At 35.0% G+C, this 23653-nt stretch overlaps 2 protein-coding genes across 11 annotated transcripts; one reads left to right on the top strand and one right to left on the bottom strand.

The window, feature by feature from the left end:
* Nucleotides 1-1838: 1838 nt before the first annotated feature.
* On the top strand, nucleotides 1839-9882 carry LOC122276149. 10 transcript variants are annotated; one of them, XR_006228782.1, is made up of 7 exons: nucleotides 2268-2526; nucleotides 3158-3311; nucleotides 3512-3816; nucleotides 4124-4404; nucleotides 4711-6582; nucleotides 7638-7769; nucleotides 9680-9882. XR_006228782.1 is itself a non-coding variant. In XM_043085665.1 (6 exons), the coding sequence occupies exons 1-6, from the start codon at nucleotides 2138-2140 to the stop codon at nucleotides 4984-4986; spliced, it is 630 nt and encodes a 209-aa protein (XP_042941599.1). In that variant the 5' UTR covers nucleotides 1839-2137; the 3' UTR covers nucleotides 4987-5989. The 10 variants fall into 10 exon arrangements, 4 of the variants coding, with proteins under 4 accessions (XP_042941599.1, XP_042941607.1, XP_042941622.1 ...); XR_006228781.1 differs by having other exon boundaries at nucleotides 2269-2526; nucleotides 4337-4404; nucleotides 9680-9881; XR_006228783.1 differs by having other exon boundaries at nucleotides 2269-2526; nucleotides 3512-4230; nucleotides 4337-4404; nucleotides 9680-9881.
* A 1728-nt stretch (nucleotides 9883-11610) lies between these two features.
* On the bottom strand, nucleotides 11611-13273 carry LOC122276146 (E3 ubiquitin-protein ligase BRE1A). The gene is made up of 2 exons (XM_043085651.1): nucleotides 12627-13273; nucleotides 11611-11989 (listed from the first exon to the last, which is right to left on the bottom strand). The coding sequence occupies exons 1-2, from the start codon at nucleotides 13054-13056 to the stop codon at nucleotides 11763-11765; spliced, it is 657 nt and encodes a 218-aa protein (XP_042941585.1). The 5' UTR covers nucleotides 13057-13273; the 3' UTR covers nucleotides 11611-11762.
* Between the last annotated feature and the right edge of the window lie 10380 nt (nucleotides 13274-23653).

The following is a 23653-nucleotide window of genomic DNA, read 5'->3' as shown; positions in this document are numbered from 1 at the left end:
GAACTAGGTTTTGATAAAATCAGCTAAAGAAGTAATGCTAGCAGGGTCAGACACATCAAGCTGATGGAAAACCATTTTGATCTGAAAGACCTGAGTGTTGCAGTTTCTGGAGAGCTTCAAGACCCCTCTTCTCATCTCTTACGGTCACTGACTCACTACGATCCTATTTAAAGTCAACTGTCTAACTATTTCAAAGTATGGGCACCAAAGTATATCCCGAACATCAGAGAGATAGGCTATGGTAATACAATAAACTAGAAAACCTTCTATGTCTACATAGGCACCAATATGTTCAATTGCACTTGGTTCCCATTTTCAACTGGCGGGGCAACCTTTTCTGCTAACTTACCAGATCCTGCAACCAACAAAATATTAAATCAGAGAACTCTAGTCATATAAAAATTGATTATAGGAGAATTGTAGGAAAAAAAATAAAATGAAGAAAAACAATTTCCACGACAAGGCATATTGAATAATCTCTGATATTAATTGTAATATCTATAGTGAGATAAAATAACAGTTGATGCTGCTATAAAACATTTCAATCATCACCTATACCTTATCTTGATGGCCCTCAAGATACGTGGATTGGTCATTTACAAGCATGCCTTCATTTTGAAAGAAATAAGAACTTACTTTGGTCCTTCTCTGCTAGCAACAATAGCAAGAGCAATGCAGAGATGAAATACTTGAATTAAACCAAGATGGAGTATATGCAGAAATCGAAGCTACTACGAGTTATTTCGTTGAAATTTGTAAAAAGAAAAATCGAAAGGTCAGGAAGAGTACTCGATTGAGCTTGGAGCTAAGAATACGATAATTATGGAATACGTGAGCACACAAAAATGAAAAAGTTGGAATCAAAAACCCAATTTGTAGTTAAAAAAAATAGCAAATATTTGAAGAAGATCAGCTTAGAAGCCTTGTGATTCAAAATAGAAATGTGAAAAATATGCTCAGTTTGGGTGCTCAGAAAAATGCAAACAAATAACCTTAAGTAGTGATTTCCTGGATTGAGTAGTGATTTCTTGGATTGAGCAGTGATTTCCTCAACCCTTCAAGAGCAATTTACTTGAACAACATCACTAAGATTTCATTGTGCTCCTCAAGCACAATTTTGATGGGGAAGGGTGAGTTTATATGGTTGGGTTTAGCGAAACCTAAATAAAAAATAGAGAGAATGGGAGAAGGGGAGTGTCAGCTCTAGAGGGAGGAGAGAAAGAGAAAGAAAAGAGAGAAAATAGAGATGAAAAATTGAAATGGAGAAATGAATTATTATTATTATTAGTATTATTTTTTCTCAGATTCACAAGCAAAAGAAACATTTGAGAAAAAGGGACAAGATAGGAAGAGAAAGGGTCTAGAGAGAAATAAACGGAATTAAAGACAAAAAAAAAGAAAGGTAAAAGAAGTGATTTGGTAATAAAATAATGGAATAGATTATAAATAGTCAATCTTCAAATACAAAGGTGAAAATAAATTTATAACAACTCATAGTTTAAATTTTGATGTTCACCGACTATTAGTTGTTATAAATAGTCATTAATGTGATCTTAATGGAATAGATTATAAATTATAATAAGGCGACTAATGTGATTGAATATTAGTCGGTGAACATCAATTTTTGATGCTACTCATTAATATATTAACAACTCACTAATAAGGCGACTAATGTGATCTTACTCATTAATATATTAAAACTTTTAAAATTTAAATTTTAAAATAAAATTGATAAAATAAATCTTAAAATTTCAAGTAAATAATTAGCACTAATTTTGATGGATTTTGTTACATTAGTCAAGCCTGAAAATTTGAAACGTGTCGGTAAAGTAATTATGTCGGTACGAGGCCATTTGGCGGCAAGTCACTGCAAGAGCATGGCGTCCGGAACTTGATGGTTCGTGCCGTAGCATTTCTGTCCTACGGCAAATCATAAGGGAAGGAAAAAAGAAAAGAAAGAAAGAGAAGTAGCGAGGCCAACGGGTATTTTTTTCATTCGAGTCCCCAGCCGTCATTATCCCTTACTTTTGAACTTCATTGGAAAAATGTCTTCTTCCCATCGGTCTCTGGCGAAAATTTTGAAGAATAAGAGCGTCGGAAACAAAAATGAGGGGGTCTTTCATTGCATACGACGTGAATGCCCCGTCTACCTCAGGTGCACAGACTCGTTCTCCTCTGCCTGCGCCCAGCCGCCCAAAGTCAAAGAACAGGTGAAATGATTGACAATTTGAGCTCATTTATTCTCATTCCTAAAATGCTCCGTTCTTGGCAAAGATCATGAGTTTCGATCAGATTCGAAGAAGTGGTTTTCATTTCGACGCACTGTTGGAGTTTTTTTGGTGAAACTTTTCATGTTTTTCTCTTAAGTGAACATTATAATTATCATTATTCTGAATTGTTAGTTATTCGTTTCTTGCAATTGCTTCCAAATTGACCCGAATCCCCGCATATATCAGTTGCAGCTAGATTTTGTTCAGTCTGGCTGAAATTGCAAGAACCGATAGGCCGATAGTTGTCGATCTATAGGTTAGTACACCATGGATTATTGTTCCGTGCTTATTACCGATAGTTGTTGTTTGGAGAGTAAGATGACATCAGAATTTTATGAATAGCAGTAAGATAGTTTCTGAATACGAGTAAGATAGTTTGAGTTGAATATTTTTTAGATTTTAGAAAATGAGAGAGAAAAAATGAATAAAAAATATCATAAAGTTAAAATATTCTTAGAATATAGTTTTATAATATTATTTTTGTTTGGCGATTCGAAAAAGTTGAATGATTCTTTTATTTTTGTTTGAAAGTTTGGAAAAGTTTGAATGATTAGTTTGACAAAATTGTAATGATTAGTTTGAAAATTTTGTATTTGAATTATGTTTAGGAAAGGGATGAGATGAGAATTTTAGAATGGAATTTATTTCCAAACCAGCCATTAAGTCTGAGAAAATGTAGTATAGCATTTTTAAATCTGTTGTAGTTAAATTAGGCTGAGGTGTTTGATTGAGGTGGCGGTGGCAGATGTATTTATTATTATTATTTTTTTTTCTTTAAAAAAAATTATAAATGAGCTTGTTGGTATGTGCTGGGACTAGTATCAATCACGATAAATCCAAATATGGTGGGTGTTGCTTTTGCTAATACGTATTGTTTGTTTTGCTAGTGGTGGCAATGTTTTTGAACTATTGGCACGAAGAGAGGTTTCACCTTGGACGAAGCACTCACCAAAAGTATTATGGAGAAGCTTCTAAACCTCGATGTGATTCCTTTGGATCAAGGCATGCTGTACAAGATGCAAGGCAAGGTCTTGTCACATGGTATGGTCTACATTATTTGGTGTGCTCGTGTATAGCAAGGTTTTGTCTCATGGTATGGTCTGCATTCTTTATTGTGCTCGTCTGATATACACGTACATGCACGCACACTCACTCACTCACACGCACAATATATCTGTTATTGGTTTGGGTCTTTCATATAATGATCTGTTTAATCTTAATAAGCCGTTGTATATCTTCAGGGTGGAGGCAGAAATGCTGTGGCATTTATCAGCCAAATATTGTCCACTATTGCCTCCTCCAAGGTCAACTATTGCAGCAGCCTTCAGCTCCGATGGAAGAACGGTTGCTTCTATGCAGTGAGATTCCATTATAGTCTATCTTATACCTTATAAAGGTTAGGATAAAGACTTGCGTATAGATGCTTAATTTTTAAAATATCATTGTGTTTTTATTCCTCCAATGGAGACCATACCGTGAAGATTATTGATTGCAAAACTAGGAACTGCTTAAAGGTTTTGAGTGGTCACTGAAGGAACCTCGCGTGGTAAGTTTATATTATAGGCTCTATTCTTATTGTTTATAGTTAGGCAGGTAGAATATGCTATAAACGTTGTCTGTTCCATGATACATACTAAAGTCTTGCTGTCATGATACTGTATTTGGCTTTTGAAGGAAAGAATTTTTATTTAAATTAGTAATAGGAATTTCTATGATGTCCATATGGAAATCTATCATATGGTAATTGCCTGTTAAAAATCTTAACCAAATGAGTTACATAACATACACCTATCCTATGAATTTTCTGTGTGCTATGCATCTCTCATTTTCACATTCCAGTGGAACTTTTGCAGGTTAGGTTTCATCCCTTATATCCTGAAATACTTGTGAGTGGAAGTTTGGATCATGAAGTTTGTTTGTGGGATGCTAATACAGCAGTGTATAGGATTACATGATCTTTGTAATTTCTTCTATGGGATTTTATATAGCATTTGGAGAAGAATATCATGTTGAAATTGTATAATTTACATATGGATATGACAGTTATTTTCCTTTTCTCCTCACAGATCATCCTATTGCTTCTATTGCGTTCCATGCATAGGGGGAGCTTCTTGCTGTGGCTTCAGGTCACAAGGTGAGGCTTTTTTAGCTTTGGATTTTACAGTGTCTAACGTTGACTTATTCTTTAATTACACTAGTTTATAATTTCTTTATTAGCTATATATATGGCATTATGGCTGGAGAGCAGAGACATCTACTCCAGCCATTGTACTGAGAACACGCCGGTCTCTTCAGGTTGTGCATTTTCACCCACATGCAGCCCCTTTTGTTTTAATGTTTTAACTTCCAAAGTAACCTCTCTTTGCAGTATCATACCACTATATGCCTTTTGGCCTTTAATGTTCTCTCTTTTTGGTTCTGATATTGTGCTGATTTGCAGGTCAATGACCTCGATTCATCAGATTGCTCAAAGACACTTGCAACTTCTCCAGGTTACTTGCATTATCCTCCACCCACTGTGTACTTGGCTGGTGCTCATCCAAGTGGTCTTCCTTATTTGGTAGATGAACTTTCTCTCATGTCTTCACACTTTTTGGTGTAGCATTCATTTGCTAAAGATGATGGGAGAACATCTTTGCAGCCTACATATGGGGGGATGCAGGTTTGGCTAGTGTGCAACAAAGAGTGGATCCTTCTGCTTCAGTGCGGCCTCTGAGATATTCCACTCTATCAGGGCAGTATGAACTTTTATTGTCTCCTATTGATCCTAATAACTCATCACCTGTGCCAGAGGATACGGGAAATGATTCTTTAATGAGTGAAACAGATGACACGATTCCTCAATCTGCTATGGATGCCATGGAGACGGTGGAAGTGCATCCTGAAGAGAGAAATGATCGCTTCTTTCCTTTTGGTGATCCAATTTATTGGGAGCTACCTACCCACCCGTGGGTAGCCCTAGTGGTAAGAGTGAACTTGTGTGCATAAGCCCCCTGTCACAAGTTCTATGCACACAAGTTCGATTCCCCCTGGGATCAAATTGCGATTTAAGTGGGAGGTCATGGTGGTGGGTTCCTGTGCTAGTCTCCTGGGGGTTTAGGTTTCACGGATGAGTCCTAAGGGCTCTGCCTTGGGGTGGTTCCCCTGCCATTAAAAAAAATGTGTTGGGAGCTGCCTTTCTTGCAAGGGTGGTTAATTGGACAGAGTCAAGCTGCAGAATGCACCATGGGCTCAGTCAATGCTTCAGCCCATGAGAGTTTATCAACATTTACTGAAATGAAAAATCTCATGGCTCTTCAGTTATGCTGATCAGTGTCAGCCAATCTAGAGTTACTGGAAGATCTAGTTCTCATCAGCATTCTTTACATTCTCGCATGAGGTCCAGATTGGATCCAATGAAGGTTTTAACTTCAATCACATTCCATTTGATGGAAGTGATCCTCAGCCCCCTCCAAGCAGAATCCAATCTGAACTTGCAACCTTGATGGCTGTTGCAGAGTTACCTTGCACTGTGAAGCTAAGAATATGCATGATGTTAAAGATCCATGTGCTCTTCTTGATGCAGAAGAGTGTGGCTTAACTATACCGCATGTTGTACTTTGTAGCTCTAACCATTAAATAATATTCTCCTTTTATTTTTATCTTTTAAACTCTGTTTTGAGCTTGTTGCTACCATAAACATTCAGAAATCTGTAAATGGAAGTAGGACTTTTTGGTAATTTTACTTATCTGAACGTAGTTCTTTCTTGGAGTAACATTTAGCTTGGAGATACAGATATTGATATTATTCTAACTACCCTTGTTTCCCCCATTATGGAACTAGATACCTTTTCTGCCTTTCTTCTTTTAGTAACATTAATTTGTAGACAACTTATCAAACTACATATCTATATAATGTGTATGATACACGATACATACAGCGGAGGGATGTTTACTTGTACAGATAAGTTGCAGTGGGTGCTCATTTTTCACCTTGTGGGAGATTTTTAGCAGCCCGTGTTTGGCATGTGTGCTGTCTCATCTGGAAGCTGATCCAGGATTGCAAGGCCAGGTCCACAACAAAATTACAGTAGCTGCAACATCCCTGACACGGCATCCAATTTCAGCCCACGAAGTTCTATATGAGTTTCGGATATATTCCCTCGAAGAGGCAATGTGAAGCTTAAACCTAGTCATGTATCATGTCTTTTTCAGGTTTTGATTTATGCTTTTCCTTGTACTTCTGCCTGATAATTTATGCTTGTTTATCTAGATTTGGTTCAGTGCTTCATCACAGGCAATACGGGCTGCCCATTGATTAACTTCAATTCAGGTCAATTGCTTTCTGGTGCCTCTTTTTCTTTTTCTTTTTTGTTGGATGGGGTGATATGCTTTTGGGAGATTGGATAATCTCTAATGATTGGATATATAGTTTCATTTGTCTTACATGACACGGGCAGCCTTCTCTAACAAATGAATGCATGCGTTCTTATGGAAAATAAAAACAGAAATAGTTTATAATTATATGAGTTTGGTAATGTCAATGGTAAGAAATATTCTTTGTACTTTTGAAAGGTAGATATATCTTTTGGTGTGAAAGTAATTTTACTCAGTTATATTAACCTCGATTTTTTTCCTAGTTTATAAAAATTTTGAATTGCATATTATTAGCAGTTTTTTCTTCATAATCAAAGGGCACGTGTAAAGGAATATTAAATGTCCCTAAAATTTTTGGTAACTTTTTTTGCTTGGTGAAGATTTAGGTATAGTTTGGATAGTGAGATGAGATAGTTTTAGATGAAAGTTGAAAGTTAAATAAAATATTGTTAAAATATTATTTTTTAATATTATTATTATTTTGGTATTTGAAAAACTTGAATTGTTTTATATTTTGTGTGGGAATTTGAAAAAATTGTAATAATGAGATAAGATGAGATGAAATAGTTTCTATATCCAAACTAAGCCTTAGTTGTTTTAGTCAGAAGTGAAGTGTGTAAGCAGGCAGATTTTACATTTGATTTATCTTTTCCGCATCTAATGGCAATGTTATCTTTTAAACTGGTGTTGTGACACAATAATGACCTATTTTTACAAGCATTAAACATTCATCAATTGTATTTATCAAGTGGAAGCTGTGCCTATCTTGTGTTAAAGACGTTCATTTTTATGTCCTTACTTCTCTCCTACAATTGAGCACTAGTTACTTGTTTACAGTTGACGCAATAGTTCACTTCTCAAGAGTGGGGGGGGGTAGGGGAGGGGTTATTCTTGTACATGTATGTTTACAGAACTTCGTTACCCAAGACTACGATTTGTGTCTCGTCTGGCCATGTACATTGCTCTGGTTTATGAGTTGCCTTCATTGAAAAACTAATTTTCACCAATCAGGTTTATAGAGTTTCTGATATGGAACTTGTGAGAGTTCTTCCTGGTGCCGAGGATGAGGTCAACGTAGTCTGCTTTCATCCATCAGTTGGAGGTGGCTTGATCTATGGAGGTGGATTGATCTATGGGAATAAGGTAAACAAGACTTGGCATGTGCATCTTTGTATTTGAGCATCTATAGCTTAATACTTCACTTTTCATTTTTTTAATAGGCAAGTTATGTTGGGCTTGTTTGCGTGGAGCCTAGTTCTGTTTGTGTTTGGTCCAATTTGATGGACCAACTTGACAAGAATTCGTTGTAGTCTTTTAGGCTTGGGCCATGTTCGCTTTGGCTTGGGCTGATGGGAAGGGGTGGGTGGGTGGGGGGGAATTAGACCTGTTTTGGCCCTTGGACCGACCCAACCTCCAGAAGGTTTATTAATCTGACCTTACCTACTAAATAGGGTTTGCTATAAATTGTATTAAACCCATGTACAACCACACTATATCTTTGATTTGTCATCTACATAAAATCCTTTGAAGCTCCGTGCACCGAACCACGTAAATCTTGTGTTTGTGTGTGATTGACTTCGTTTTTTCTTTATTTTTTCTCTTATCGTTCATGAAAAGTTATACTTTTATTGAGAAAATTCCATTTTTCTTTTAAAATTTGTTTTGCTGTAAATGCATGAAGGGAAACTAATTAAGACCCTCCAGCATGATTGTTCTCACACCACAAATTGTGCAGCATCTCGTTTTCTTGCTGAAAAAAATGCTCAAGGTAGGTTTAAGCATGATGGTGTTCCTTCTTAGTAGCTTTTACTCCTGTGTACATTTATGCATTTTTAACGAGGCATTCTCCTATGTATACTCTCAATTTACATGGGTTGCGTCCCTAGTGTCTTTTAACAAATATCGATTACTTCCAAAAAAAATAGAACACTGATGTGTTTGATAGGTTAGCATTATTTGCCTCAAACATAGGTTTTGCAGCCTGAATGATGCTGCTTGTTTGTTGGTTGCATGTTCAACTTTTTCCTTTCCTAAAATAATGTTTGTAAAACTAATAGGCGCTTTTGACTCATTGCTAGGGACTTGTTATTCTGTTCTTTTCTTTTTATTTTGCTTTTGTTGATGTTGATGAGGGAACAAAAAACAGTAGCTTTATATGAAAACTGTCGAATGTTTTTTGGTAGCATTCACATGAAACTTTGAAGCAAAACTTTGTAAGCACTTTATTTAGTGAAGGCATGCCAAGTCCATTGCCTGTGTGTTGAATTTGTTAACTTTGCTCAATGCAGTTGCTTCATATGTCATGGATTAAACTAGTCTGTCTATTATATGGACCTTCATCATAAACTCTTCTTGTTTCTTTATTTAAATATTTATCCGCCAAGAAAAATGGGCCATTCTTCATGATTGTAACATGTTTCCACCAATTTTACCGACAGACAACATGGATTCTTTGAGCTTGTAAAATTACAGGAAGCCTGTGTGCCTGCATCCGCATGCATGTTTACTTTTATGTATGCGTACCGGGGATTGACCTCTGTTGAGATGCAAGGGATTGATCTCCAGTTAGATTTTTGAGCTGTGAGCTTCCTTTAGACTCTCATTCGAGGGATGAATCTTCAACTTTGTGAACGAGTAACCTAAGAGAGAAACTCGTGACCTTCATTTGAAGGGGGATTGAAGAAGTCGCTCTCCATGTAGATGAACTAGTTGGATCCCATGTGGTACATCCTTAGAATGCTGATGAGTGATGGGCAAAAGAAACTTACAGACAAACGATACAACTATAATTTGAAGTTTCTTCGATTACGAAACATGGATTTCTAGCCTGTAATTGTTTGCAAAACAAGAAAAAAAAAAAAAAAAAATAACACGACTATTTCATTGGCGTATAAAGCCAGACCGTAGTTTTATGCAGTAACTTGAGCCATTTGAGGTGACAGACAATGAACAAATATAACACTCGTTTGTACTCTCTCAGTTATAAATTAATGCGATGGTATTTCCAGATACCTTAGGTCTCTCTCTAATCTTGTTATAAATTTTTGTGACAGGAAATAACGAGACGGCTCGAATTGGAGGTGATCTCCAGCTGCAGATTTTGTCCTACAGTGAGCTGATTCACTCCTTGGGAAGGTCCGAACTTGTCTTCCTTTTATTTCATGAACAATGGGTAAAGGGCTAGTTAGCAATACAAAATCTTAAACTATTTGATCTTATCTAATATAATCATTACAATTTTTATAAATTTTTAACTTTTAACAAAACATCTCATCTCATTTCATTTGAACTGTCTAATTAACGATGTGGATCCCGTTTAGATTAAAAAAGCATCTCACCTCACCTCATCATTATAATTAACTCAAATTTTTATATAAAATATAATAAATAATTCATTTTTTTTTTCAAATTTTAAAACATAAATAATATTTTTTTATTTTTTTATTTTTTATCTAAAACATATAATGAATCCAAACCATTCTTTTGGATTTGGGAGTGATCACCGGCCTACCGACCATAAATTCTAGGCGTGCCTGATGAAGTACTTGAAAAAGGATAATGTTTACTTGGGTGCTTCGGAAATAGAGATAATAATTTCAGCATTTATTCATGTCCGGACTTATGGAAATTATAAAGAACCTACTTAATACTTGGATGGACAAAATTAATTAGCATCTCAAAGCATACCGGATGTAGCTTTTCTCGTGACTAAACTATAGTGGCCCTTGTGTTTCAAAAAGAAGGGTGCACTCGTTTATCGATATGACATAAAGAAGGAACTGAATCTTTGGCATTTTATGACTAGAGACTTTTGTAAAGGCTGTCACCAATATTCGACTTACACAGATAATGAGGTGCATCTTGTGGTTTTCTTTGCATGTCACCTCTCCAACTTAGGAACCACAGCCTAAAGCATCCATATCCGGTGCAATTACATCATCGTGTCAGATAATAATATGATTCGAACGTGGCCAGATATATACCAACATGTGTTCATGGGTTTAAAGTTGAATTTAAAGCTAGATCCATACCTTGGCAATACAGTATGTTTAGGATACAGAACTTCCTTGATTTGAATGAAAAAATAAAAGAGATCCAAATGTTGTTTTAAATACTTATGAGAGATGTTAGAAAAAATGATCTAATGTACTTTATCATGTTCGTGAGCATTCGAAGAATAGGCATGTTTGCATACCAATATGTGAAAATATTTGAGAATTATAAGAATTTGTTTGATATTAAGTTTTGAAAAATGAGACAATAAAAGTTGAATAATTTTTTTTAATTAAGTAAAAAAAATTAAAAATTAAATATTGTATTGGTGTTTGTGAAAAAGATAATAAAGTTAAAAATGTGATTGAATATAATTTTTATTTTTTAATTTATAAAACTTGTATCAATTTTTGTATTTAATTAATGATTAGATAATAATTAGATGAAAAGTTTACAATTTGAAATAGAATTTTATTTATTTATTTATTTGAGTGATGCTTGAGAAGTTATGAAAAATTAAAAAAAAAAAATGAAAATTTTATAGTTACCCAAACATAAATCTAAACCCAACCAACGTTGTACGCATCTTTTACTTTGTTCTATGTAATATGGTGATTTTCTTGGACTTCCTCATAGTTTTTGAGTCCGATTAACCACTAAATAACACGATTCTGCGTCATATCAAATATATGTATATTAGAAATAGCAATAGATTTTTATTTTTATTTTTTAAAAAAAATAGCACTCATGATTTCCCTCTTTTAGACTTCTCTCAGATGCCTTCCGCATAGAATTTGTTCTCAACGTAACCTCGCTCAACTGTTTTGGATTTCCCATCTTTTTGGTAATAATAATTATACTTATTATTCTCACATACTATATATTATATTTATAATAAATATGTGATATATGGATAATAAATAGAACAACTTAATTAGTTTAATAAGAATAAAATAAAATACAAATATGTAAAGTGTATAATATGGGATGATGAGTAGCAACCTTCTTATGTTAAATTTAAATTAGAAAATCGCTTTCAACTAAAGCCAATTTTGCATAAATGTACTGTTAACAAAGTGATTCACAATTTCACAGAGCACCGACAATGCTATCATTTTATTGCCAAATTACAATATTCCTGCTTTAGGGAAGATTCTTGGTGACACGCGGAGCCGTCTTCTGGCTGCTCATGATTCGTAAGCTTTGCCTCAGTATGTCAATCTCCCTCTCTTTCTTGTATTCTTCATGCTCTATAGAAGCTACTCTCGCTTTCAGTGCTTTGATGGTCTCTTCCTTGGCATTGAGTTCCCTCTGTAACTCTTCTATCACCATCTCTTCTTCCTCTTCTGCTCTCCAATGCTGCACATCCCCTGCAGTACAAAGCGGCAAGTTACCCTTAATCATTCATCATGATATTGGAGTTTTTTTCTTTTTCTTCAAAACCTGTTCTTTCATGTGGGTTATTGCAGAAGATAGGGACCCAAGTTTTGACAGATCCAACTAAGAAATATGTACCGAGTGTCCCACTTCGTTTGTCGTAAAAGTGCATATGCAGTGAATTATTCCATGTTTTCTGCATTCCAGTTTCACTGAAACCATGATTATGTCGCCATTGATCTCACCAATATTTAGACTTTGGGTATGGCAGGATGAAGATGAATTATATGTGGATTGCTATAGATTAGAACCAAGGGCATTGCATTACCATAACGATTTCATTTACATTCTTCTTTAAAGCACATTTCATATGCTTAAAAGGGTTTTAAGTGTAAATATTCTAAAGGAAAGACATAAACTGAGACATTCTTTCCTCTTTTTTTCGCTGAATAATTGAGACATTCTTTCATGTGGGGTAACCGAGAAACATTCTCTTCACCCCTATCCCAACACATGAGCAACGTACAGCAACTGAATCATGAATTAGAACTTCACAATGCATGCATTTCTGAATACGATCGAGTGTGTGTGTATACATACATACATATACACTAAAGAAAGTGTACGTACCATGATGTGTTCTCTGAATAAGATCATCAAGCTCCATCTTAATTGCAAGATATAGCTGCTTCCACTTCTCCACAGTCTCATCTCGCCGTGCTCTCTCCTCCCTCATTTGCTCCACCATGAAGCTGGTTCCCAACATTTCCCACTCTTTCTGATCACTCTTCTTCTCCCCCATCCCTCTGATCTTATCCTCTTTCTCTTCCACCATCTTCCTCAAGCTCTTCACCTCTCCTCTTAGTCTCTTCCTCTCTTGCTTCCACTCCGCCTCCTTGAATGCAAAAATCATCATGTCTCGCTCATAACCCTTGCTCTCTTTCTCCCTCTCACAAATCATCTCCCTCATTTCTTTCTGCAGAAACCCCGTCTTCTCCATCAACCCGCTAACGTCTTTGTCAAACAAATTGCTCTTGTTCTTGCTCGCATACGCACCCATCTCAGTTATTCTTTTAATCTTACAGAAAACTAGAATAGAAGTGTGGATGACACAAATTCTTCCCCTATGGCTCTCTCCATTGATAAACCTGAACTTAGAACTCCGCCTAATATATCTACTCGACCTCAGGTATCTCTAGTCACTGTTGCTTAATCATTAATGGAATCATCAATGAGGCTCGTGAAGACGTCTGTTTTCGATAGATTGGAAACTTAAATGACTGGTAAGCAAATATAAATGGGGACATCCTGAGTCACATGCGATTTTTGTCTAGGAGCGTGGGTTAGAAATCACCTCCAATTATTGTCTGCTTCCAAAGGGCGGGGCCGGGGCTGCGTGCATTATTTTCCTTTCAATTTCATTATGGCGATTTGTGCTTAAAAGGATCCTTCCACAGTTACACACTTGTGGATTTGACAATACGTAATCCTAATGCAAATCACACTCCAACTATTGATTTAGAACGCTGTACAGTCTAGAAAAATGATTCATTTTCGCTATTCATTCTTTGCCCAACTTTGTTTTGAATAGAAAATATAATTTATAAAAATAATAATATCATTTTATAGAATTGTAAAAATAATTATACTCGTATCATTTACTTGTAAGTTTATATATATTTTATTTATTTTAAATTTTATTATCTTCTATTGTGTTTATTGAAGGGAAATATTTTACATAGTTCATATTCTAAGTGGTTGAACAGTCACAAAATGTTTCATATCAATAAATATAATTAGAGATGATGAAGTGTAAATTCTAGTCGTCATTATAAACGACGTGGATATTATTTAGGTTCTGGTGATAGAAAATAAAATATAATAAAAAATAAGGTGGAAAAGAGAGATCAAGCAGTATATATATATGAGGTAATTTAAGAAATATATCTTTATTATTTTTTAATTATGATTAAATAAAAAACATCCATCCCTATTTATAAATAAATTACATAAATATGAGATAAAATAAATATTTTTTAGAATTAAATCTCTTTATTTGATAATTACAAAAATTAAATAAGTTGACTCTATAATTATGAAATCAAATAATTAATTTGTTTGATATTAGCTCAACAACTGTGTTCAATAAACGATCATTTAGCACTGAAAACCCATAGACTAGTCGTCCTCTTGTCGGGCTCATGTCTGTTCCCGGAAACTCTTCTGGTCCGGATATGGTGCTACGATGTTATGATAATATCTTGGACCAACACGAACCTTGGAAAATACATCGAGAATATGGCTCATTTGAAGATGTGGATATTCATGCTAGCTGCTGCAAATTTATTCTACTTTGTAGTTAGGTACCAAACATTAAAGTTGTTCATCTCTATATGAAGATTTCCATACATCGTTGGATTCTCTGGCGAGAATGACCTGCAGTTAATGCCTTTGGAATCTGATTTTGCCCCAAGAATGGGGACGTATATATGCAGGTGGGTCCATTTTCACTAATCCCAATTTGGTATTTTCGGTTATTTGTGCTTGTGTATACATTGTAGTAGGACTCCATAAGGATGATATGGCTCCGTATGGTTAAATTTGCAGTTGACCACCAGTCTGTTAAAGAAAATCCTTTTTTATTTTGTTTTGTTTTGGTCAATACCAATGTCAAGAAAATCGCACAACTGGTCAGAACAGAAGAAAGAATCATTTTCAGCCCGTTGAGACAACTCGAACTTCGATCGGTGTGATTTGGAGCCCCTAACAATAGTTTGGTGCGGCTATACAGCGTTGGTGTGTACATCCATGACGTTAAATAAGAAGTAAATGCAGACAAAATAAAAAGAGTAGGACACACATTTATGTAATTTGGCATAATGTCTACGTCCACGTGCATTTGGAGATAAGAAATCTACTATTATATAATTGTGTACAGTCTCTCATTTCTTACTGTACAATAGAAGTCATAAATCTATTTGCTGAATGAGATATTCTTGCTGGAGCTCTCATTGTAAGGTTGAAGAAGCCGAAGAAGAAGAACCTGAAGTCCTAAAAACCCTTTCTCGTCCAGTTTAATCCCTTTTTTACTCATTTCCTTGTGAGTGGTGAGGGATGTTAGATTTATTCCATTCTTCATTGGCGTAACTTTGTCGGACAAGCCCAGGCAGTGTAATTGTGTTCGAGTAAGTGGGGTTGAGTAACTTTGCATCTATGCAAGTGAGGTCATGCATGTGGCAGCCAAGCAAGTGAGACTATGCAACTATCGGAGACCAAGGAGTTTGGGCTGTAATTAAGGAGTGGGACGCCAGGAAAGGCACTAGCCAAGTTGCAAGTTTGCTCGCATGTGCATGGCCAAGCAAATTTGACCGAGACGCATCTGTGCGTGATGCCTTGTGGCCGAGCAAGGCACGATTGGGCAGCAGGTAGCTGAGATGCTGGTGGCCGAGATGGGTGACTTAGTGCATGGGCGAGGAATTTTGTTTAAGGAGCATGTATGGTTGAGGAGTATCCGCCCAAGGATCTCAGTGGCCAATGAGGGTCATGATAGTGTTGGCCAAGGAGATTGTTTGTGGTCGAGGATGACCATGACAGTGCTTGCCGAGGAGTGCATGTGATGGGTGCCTGCCATTGGGTGATTGAGATGCAGGTGAGCAAGGAAGTGGTTGCCTGCCAGTGGGTGGCTGAGGAAGATCTCAGGTAGGGTAGATGGTTGCCCGCTAGTGGGTGACCAAGGAAGACCTTGGGCAGAAGAGGTGGTTGCCCGCCACTTGGTGGCAAAGCAACTTGGTTTACGAAGCATCCCACTATCGACAAAAATTGTCGACAGGCTCGTCGGTGACGGCAGTGGTCTCGCCAGCTTCCAGGTGCCATGGAAGAGGGCTCGCCTGGTGCACGATAACATGCAACCTTTGCCTCCTACAGCACACGGCCTGCACACCCTTCGTCAACAGGGGGACATCCAGACAGGTATGGGTGCCACCTACATATGTAGGGGTGAGGTCACCTCTTCCCGCACCCCACCCCCGGTAGGCCACTCGCATCTGGTGAATAGGGGTTTGCCCCGCCCATGCGAAGACAAGGCAGAGAGGTGCTAGGCCCCCTTGCCCACCTTTACGGACGAGGGTAGAAATTGTCGGAGGGCCACGTGGTGGCTGCTGGCAAGTTCAGTGGGCTCATAGCTGGCTATCAAGAGCCTCTCGGGTGCACGTTGTTGTGCACATGTTAGATGCACCATGCTTGGTCCTCGGTGCCGAGGATGAGTCAATTTGAGATAGAAACTTCCGACAAGCCATGTGGTGGTTGCCGACAGGTTTAGCGGGGTTTCGTGAGCCTCTTGGGTGCACAACAATGTGCGCTCATTAGACACACCGTGCTCGGTCCTCGGTGACAAGGATGAGTTGGTCGGAGACAGAATCCTTTAGCAACCTAATTGGTGGCTGCTTAAGGGTTTCCGAGCTTGCATGCAGCCCATCACAAGCCTTCTGTTTACACTACAACGTGTACCTACACTGTGCATGCCATGCATAGTTGGGACGCGCCTATGCATATGCCTAGGTACTATGCACTTTAGGTGCATAGTGTTTTGTGTGGCATTGTGCACTTGAGTGCATAGTACTTGCTAGCCAGTGCATGTACTATATGCGTGTGTCCCGTGCATAAAATACACACCCCACGGGTCGGAAAGATGAGTTACCCGGTCACTTGAACTGCAAGTGCCATGTGCAGGCACTTAAGTGCACAATATCATTTATTACATAGGCGAGAAAAGTTTACTTCAATTTTTGCAATGGCATGGTTAATAAAAACAAGAAGGAAAGTTGAAAATACTTATCTAAGGAAAAAATTGTCTCATTGCCCTTAGATTACTTCGCATGTCAGAAAATCATCATTTTCACATTTTCAATGTAAAAAATAAATTGGATCCTACAAACAGTGCCAACTATTAATATTGAAAAAATCGCACAACAGGCCAGAATAAGAGAAAGACTCATTCTCGATCCGTTGGGACTACTCAGGCTTTGTTTGGTGTGATTTGAAGGCCTCGGCAATGGTCCGATACAGTTATACGACGTCAATGTATACATCCATGATGATGAATAATAAGTAAATATAGAGAAAATAAATAGAATAGGATACTTATATTTACATAATTTGGCATAATACCAATATCCACAGGTGTTTGGGGATAAAAAATTCAATATAATATAATTGTTTGCAGTTTCTCATTTCTCATTGTATGATAAAAGTCGAAAATCTATTTGTTAAATGAGATATTCTCGTTGGAGTTATCATCATGAGATTGAAGAACCTGAAGAAGAAGAACCTAAAGTCCCTTAAACCCTTTATCGTCTAATATGATCCCCTTTTTATTCTTCTCATTGGAAGTGGTGAGAGATGGAAATTTTATTCCACTCCTCATTGGCGTGCTTGACTTGAGCTGCAAGTGCCATGTGCAGGCACTAAAGTGTCTAATATCGTTAACTACATATGCGAGAAAAGTTTACTCCACCAAATTTTGTGATGGCATGGCTAATAAAAACAAGAGTAGGAAAGTTGGAAATATCTGTCTAAGGAAAAATTTGTCTCCTCGCCCTGAGATTACTTCGCATGTCAAAAAATCATCATTTTCACACTTTCAATGTAAAAAATAAAATTGGATCCTATAGATAGTGCCAACTATTAATGTTGAAAAAATCGCACAACAGGCCAGAATAAGAGAAAGACTCATTCCTGACCCGTTGGGACGACTCAAGCTTCGTTTGGTGTGATTTGGAGGCCTTGACAATGGTTCGGTACAGTTATACGACGTTAGTGTGTACATTCATGGCAATGAATAATAAGTAAATATAGAGAAAATAAAGAGAGTAAGACACACATATTTACGTAATTCGGTATAATGCCTATATCCACAAGTGTTTGAGAATTGAAAATCCATTATAACATAATTTTTTGTAGTTTCTAATTTCTCATTGTACAATAGAAGTCGAAAATCTATTTGTTGAATGAGATATTCTCGCTGGAACTCTCATCATGAGATTGAAGAACCTGAAAAAGAAGAACCTAAAGTCGCTTAAATCCTTTATCGTTTAATATGATCCCCTTTTTATTCTTCTCATTGGAAGTGGTGAGAGATGACAATTTTATTCCACTCCTCATTAGTGTGCTTGACTTACATTACTTCATCTCTCCATTTTATCTTATTTTCCATCTCTTCATTCTTTTTCCTTTACAACTATCTTTTTCTTATCCTCTCTTTATCTTTTATTTCTCTCTATTCTTATTTGTCTTCTAGTAAGGCCTCTTTGATAGGCTGGGCTTTATTTATTTGAGTTTGTGATATTATCCCATGGTGACTATTTGATTATATTTTATTTCAAAAATTAAATAAATAAACTGTAACTCTATTATTAAAATATCAACATAAAATTGATGTGAAAGATTGTAAGTCTCTATATTTTAATTTTTTTTATAATTATAATAAATCGCGCAACAAATAATGTATTTAAACAAAATTTATAAGCAGTATAATTCTTTTGTGGTATTAGTATTAAGCCAGAAAACCTCAGTTCTATTAACCATCCCTAAAAAATAGTCCATAAGCCGTAGCATATTGGACAAATACTTCTCGGGGCCACTAGAAAAGCAGAACACCCCCCCTCCCCCAACCCAACACATGTTGGGCCTCAGGCCCTACAAATTATCTCGACAATATTGAGATTTACCAGCGCAGCCCAGAAAAAGACCCAGAGGCGGGGGAGAACAAAGAAACATCTAGTAGCAATCAAGGTTCATTTCATTGAATTTACGTTAAAAAAATATTATTTTATTATTAAGTAAAAAAATAAAATTGTCGGGACCAAACCCACCAGTCGGTTAGAGTCGCAATTTTCATATATGAATCCGATCAATGAGCTTTTGTTGTTTTCAACGGACATAAAGTAAAGGGTCTTTCTTTTGGTCATCATGAAGAAATCCTTTACTCTCTCTCTCTCCACCCTTTGAACTTTTACATGATGATGGCAAATCATAGATGGTGGCATCGGTGGGCGTGGAACAATCATTATCATTATTTTTTTGATTCACAAAAAGACAGTGATCCAGAGGAAAAAATAGACCCCAAAAGACTATTGGCATCGAATATTACCCATCGTTGGTGGACCCTAATTCATGGAAACAATATTTTAGAACCCTCTAGTCTCCTTATTCAAAAGTCTCAGTCAGTCCATCAGCTTTGATAATTCCTTTTTAAGTTAACTCTTTTCCTACCCAAATTTAGTGGTAGGTTACACTTAATTTGGGTGGTTGAGTTTCCAAAATTCCAAGTGTAATTAATGATGGGCAGAGGCTTACTACCTATCTAGTACCCAGTTTATTTCAAGTTTTCTTATTTTTTTTTATCATTTTTTAAAGTATTTTTTTAACATCTTTAATAATTAAAAAAATAAAATAATATATAATTTTATTAATACTCACTTTTTTAATCGTAAAATAAAAAATTAAAAAATTAAATATAAAAAGACTAGTAGATGGATAATAATAAGATAGTAACCCTATCATTATTCATTAAGATTATCATCTATAATTATGTAATGGAAAAGAAAATTGTTATTTGTACTTACATAGCAATATGTATTGATGTGCTGTCTATTGATATAGTGAAAATTATAAAATTTGAAATTTAAAAATTAATTTTAGAAAGAAAACTGATAAAATAATTATTGTAAGTAAAATTGTAAATACATGTAACACTATTTTATGAAAAATATCATTCTTATATTTTTAGTCATCATATTATTTTGACTAAAAATATAATAACTCCTTTTAGCAACTCTTTTTGTCACACGCACAGGATTACCGAAATTGTTACCATCAAATCTTTTTAGATCTGACTTTTGCAATTAAAAAGAGATAAACTTGTTGCCTTCACATGTCATCAAAGTCATTGGAGTTAATCCAAACGGTAATCTATCATTTTCGTTCTTGTGTTTCCTTATTGTATGGCAGAAATAAAAAATGAGTTCATTTATTGAATGGTTTGTTTGTAAAGATTGAGTTATCTCTTTCTATAATGAGTGATGTTAAGTATTTGTTTAGGCAGAATTTGTAGAAAAGCACGAGCAACAGTGAAGTCTAGATTAGTCCAATAGTGTACTGGTGGAGCTCTAAATGATTGATATGAAGATATCCCTGCATATATCTGACATTTGATATAAGTTTTTATTGATAAATGAATGAATGATGATATTTTTTTTTTTTAAAAAAAAATTATGTATTGATCATTTGATATCATGTTATAAGGTGATGAAATAGTTAACGATGGTTGAGAGACTTGTAAATATTATTATTCTTACCAAATTCATTGACTCATTGATAGGTTGTTAGGAATTGAGATGGTGATTAATACAAGAAAGAAAAAAGATTTTTTGCATGATCCAAATTTGTCTTTCAATGCAATGCACCTAATGGAAAAACCTTTAAATCATGGCTGAAAAAGTAATTTTGCAAATTTGCAATGCAACAATTGTCAACCCCAGGCAACCTTTTCAGCTTTTCTTCATATATTGAGTACTTAAATGATTGAGTTATTCCTAAGTTATTATATTAATAAGTTCGTGGGTAGAACATTCATATTATTTAAATAATAAGATTTTATTTATAATAAATAAATTTTAAAATCTTTACTTTAAATTAAATTATACCATGTTAAGGATATGTTATCTACACCGGGGTGAATTTGGCATTTGGATGGAAATTTGGATTTCGGAGACACAGACAATGCAATCTGTAAAAAGACAAAATTGCACATGGAAATCCATATTAAAGTGGTTGGACTTTGGAGCCATAACCTTGTAAGATGGGGCCCACCTGATTTTATATATTGTATAGTCAAGCCCACTATCTCGTTGAAAAGCCTCGTTTAAGGAACACCTGTTTCCTTTTTAATTAACAAAATTTAAGATTGTTTAGGATTGTGTGAGACAACTTTCCCTAAACGAGAGTAACTTCTTTTTCTTTCAGAGTCAAACGTCGTGGGATTTTCCTGTCTTAATTTATACCTTTTTGGTACCAATTTTGGCCCACAATCTACACTTCCATTTAAGCTTTATATTCCAGTCCCTTTTAGATCTTCTTTAATTATACAGCCTAGATATATTAAAATAAGATATTTTAAATAATAATAAAATTTTTTAAATAAAAATGAGATGAAATAATTTTAATTTTTTTCCGTTTGGATGGCCAACATAGATGAGATAATTTTATTTTTATTTTCATATTTTTTAATATATTTAAATATTTTAAAAAATAAAAAATATATCAATATATTTAAAACTATTTTTTAATTATTAAGGTAAAAAAAAAAAAGAATACTTTTTACTATTGACGAAATTATGTTCAAAATGTGATGGGAAAAAGAAACAAAAAAAAAGAAAAGAAAAAGAGAGTACGAAGGGCTCAGTAAGGACAATGCTTTTCACTGTAGGAGGAGAGTTTTCACCACTTATGCGTCAGGTACAATAGAAGGGTTGAAAACTTCACAGATAAGACGGAGATGAAAATCAGTAAGATGTTTGGATGGACAAAACTCTCTTCCGTACAGGTAAGAGGAGATTTGTATCTGAACTGGCATTCCAAACCGGGACTTAGGCTGTGTTTGCTTTGTTAATTCATCTTAATTTATTTTATTTAATTATTATAATTTTTTTAATTTTTAATATAAAATATAATAAATAATTTAACTTTTTTAAATTCTTAAATAATAATATTAAAAAATAATATTTTATTTAACTTTTAACTTTTATCTCAATTCAATTCATCTCTATATCCAAACAGATCCACGTGAAAGTTTGAGATTGCGGTGATAAATATAATTTATAATTTTAAGATTTATAGTTTAAGTTTTATAACTTAAGTCATAAATTTTAATATTAAAAAATTATTTATATTTAGTAACTATACGTTTAAAGCACTTTTAAACACATTAAATTTATTTGTAAACAAATTAAAAAAATATTTTTTGAGATAGAAATGACGATTATTTGAATTTTAAAAAATTAGGACCATATCATTGAAAATTGTAATTATCTTAAAGTTGTATAGATATTTTCGTCAATTATCAATTTTTTTAAAATTTCAATTACGTTTCACATTATCTGAAAGAGCAAATTTATATTTTTCCTCAAATGTACTTCTTAGTTTATTTGAAATTAAAAATACTTTAATATGTAATATTTAAAAAAAATCAAAATTTTATACTAAATAACTTTTAAACTTATTTAAGCATTTTTTAAGATTTATATCGTAACACCAAACAAAACCTTAGTATTTTAGAACTTTTATTGTCCCAAATAAATTTTATAATAAAAATAATTTTACAATCTAAAATACCATAATAAATTATATCAATTTATAAATTTATTTATCTAAATCTTTTTATAACTTATTATTCTATTGGGATCGTTCCATCGATCCCATAACACGCAAAGTATTGTTCCCAGTGGTGGACTTGAGACCGTCTCATGTGTGATGTTGATATTTAGTGGATTTTCGAAAATATGCCGATTCAAAATGTTACAAAACTCCGTGGCTGAATTTACACTGCCTTTTAGAAATGAATTTACACTTGAAATCCAATACTGAGATAAGCATATTAAAGGGAAAATATAGGGCAATAATCGTCATGGCTACGGATACAACTAGATATTGTAATTAGAAAAAATTTATTTATAAACATAATTATGTAGTAATATATATACTAATTTAATGTGATTGGTTAAAAAATAAATTTTATTAAAAATATTATTAATTTAATTTTTAAATATAAAAAAATTAATTTTGATACTTAAATTAATAAGTAAAATAATTTTGGGGGCGACACTACGGGAGAAATGATTTGGAAAACAGTTCCTGGACAGGTATATCCTAAAGAAGAGGTTTATCGGAGATCAATAGTGAAACGACACCTCAGCTAAGCGCATAATCTAAACTTAAACCTGGTCGCACCATAGCAAACGGCAAAAGAGTAGAATTAACGGAAAATCCCTTCGACGAAATCAAAACCGAACGCAACCCCACTGCAAGCCGTACAACCTCCGGTCCCGGTGGAGGAGCTCCAGACGGCGAACGGCAAAATCATTTGTATCATTTTAGTTTCTGATAATTTTTTTCATCTATTTCTCACATATCTCTCCTTCCCCAAATAGATTTTTCCATTCCGTTTCAAATACACAAATTCCACAAACTTAAGCAATTTCTCTGTCTCTAAATCCCTGCTTTCGTTCCCAAGCACCCTCTTCTTTTTTCTCCTTTCTCTCATTTCCCACAAAATCCAATTCTTCAGATATTGCAAAAATAATTTCAAAATCCTACAAGGTTAACGGCGAATCAATGGTGGGAGTAAGAGACCAAATTGCAAATGTGAGAAGGGAGGGTCTGAAACGCTCATAATTCTTGGTGGCATTTACAACGCACATACAATTTTCTAAAACGCCTACTCTGGAGCAGCGGTCAAGGATGGGGAGGGAGGGAGGGAGCGACCCCGGGGGGGGGGGGGGGGGGGGGGGGGGGTGGTTAGTTGGGACGACGCAGAGCATCGGGGGGAAGAAGAAATATTTTTTCTTTATGAACCGCATCACACAATAATTTGGATGTGTGGT

This window comes from Carya illinoinensis, chromosome 1, assembly GCF_018687715.1.
Source record: "Carya illinoinensis cultivar Pawnee chromosome 1, C.illinoinensisPawnee_v1, whole genome shotgun sequence".
Taxonomy (NCBI): Eukaryota; Viridiplantae; Streptophyta; class Magnoliopsida; order Fagales; family Juglandaceae; genus Carya; species Carya illinoinensis.
This window is presented reverse-complemented; position numbering and strand designations above follow the sequence as displayed.

What these genes read in the sequence shown, in the direction of transcription:
- LOC122276149 (XM_043085665.1), top strand. Translation starts at nt 2,138, where the DNA reads ATGCCCCGTCTACCTCAGGTGCACAGACTCGTTCTCCTCTGCCTGCGC. An exon ending in TAGCAAGGTTTTGTCTCATG is followed by an intron (nt 3,364 to 3,511) that starts GTATGGTCTGCA and finishes GTATATCTTCAG; the next exon opens with GGTGGAGGCAGAAATGCTGT. An exon ending in AGAACGGTTGCTTCTATGCA is followed by an intron (nt 3,629 to 4,336) that starts GTGAGATTCCAT and finishes TTCTCCTCACAG; the next exon opens with ATCATCCTATTGCTTCTATT.
- LOC122276146 (XM_043085651.1), bottom strand. Translation starts at nt 13,056, where the DNA reads ATGGGTGCGTATGCGAGCAAGAACAAGAGCAATTTGTTTGACAAAGAC. An exon ending in TATTCAGAGAACACATCATG is followed by an intron (nt 11,990 to 12,626) that starts GTACGTACACTT and finishes TTTGTACTGCAG; the next exon opens with GGGATGTGCAGCATTGGAGA.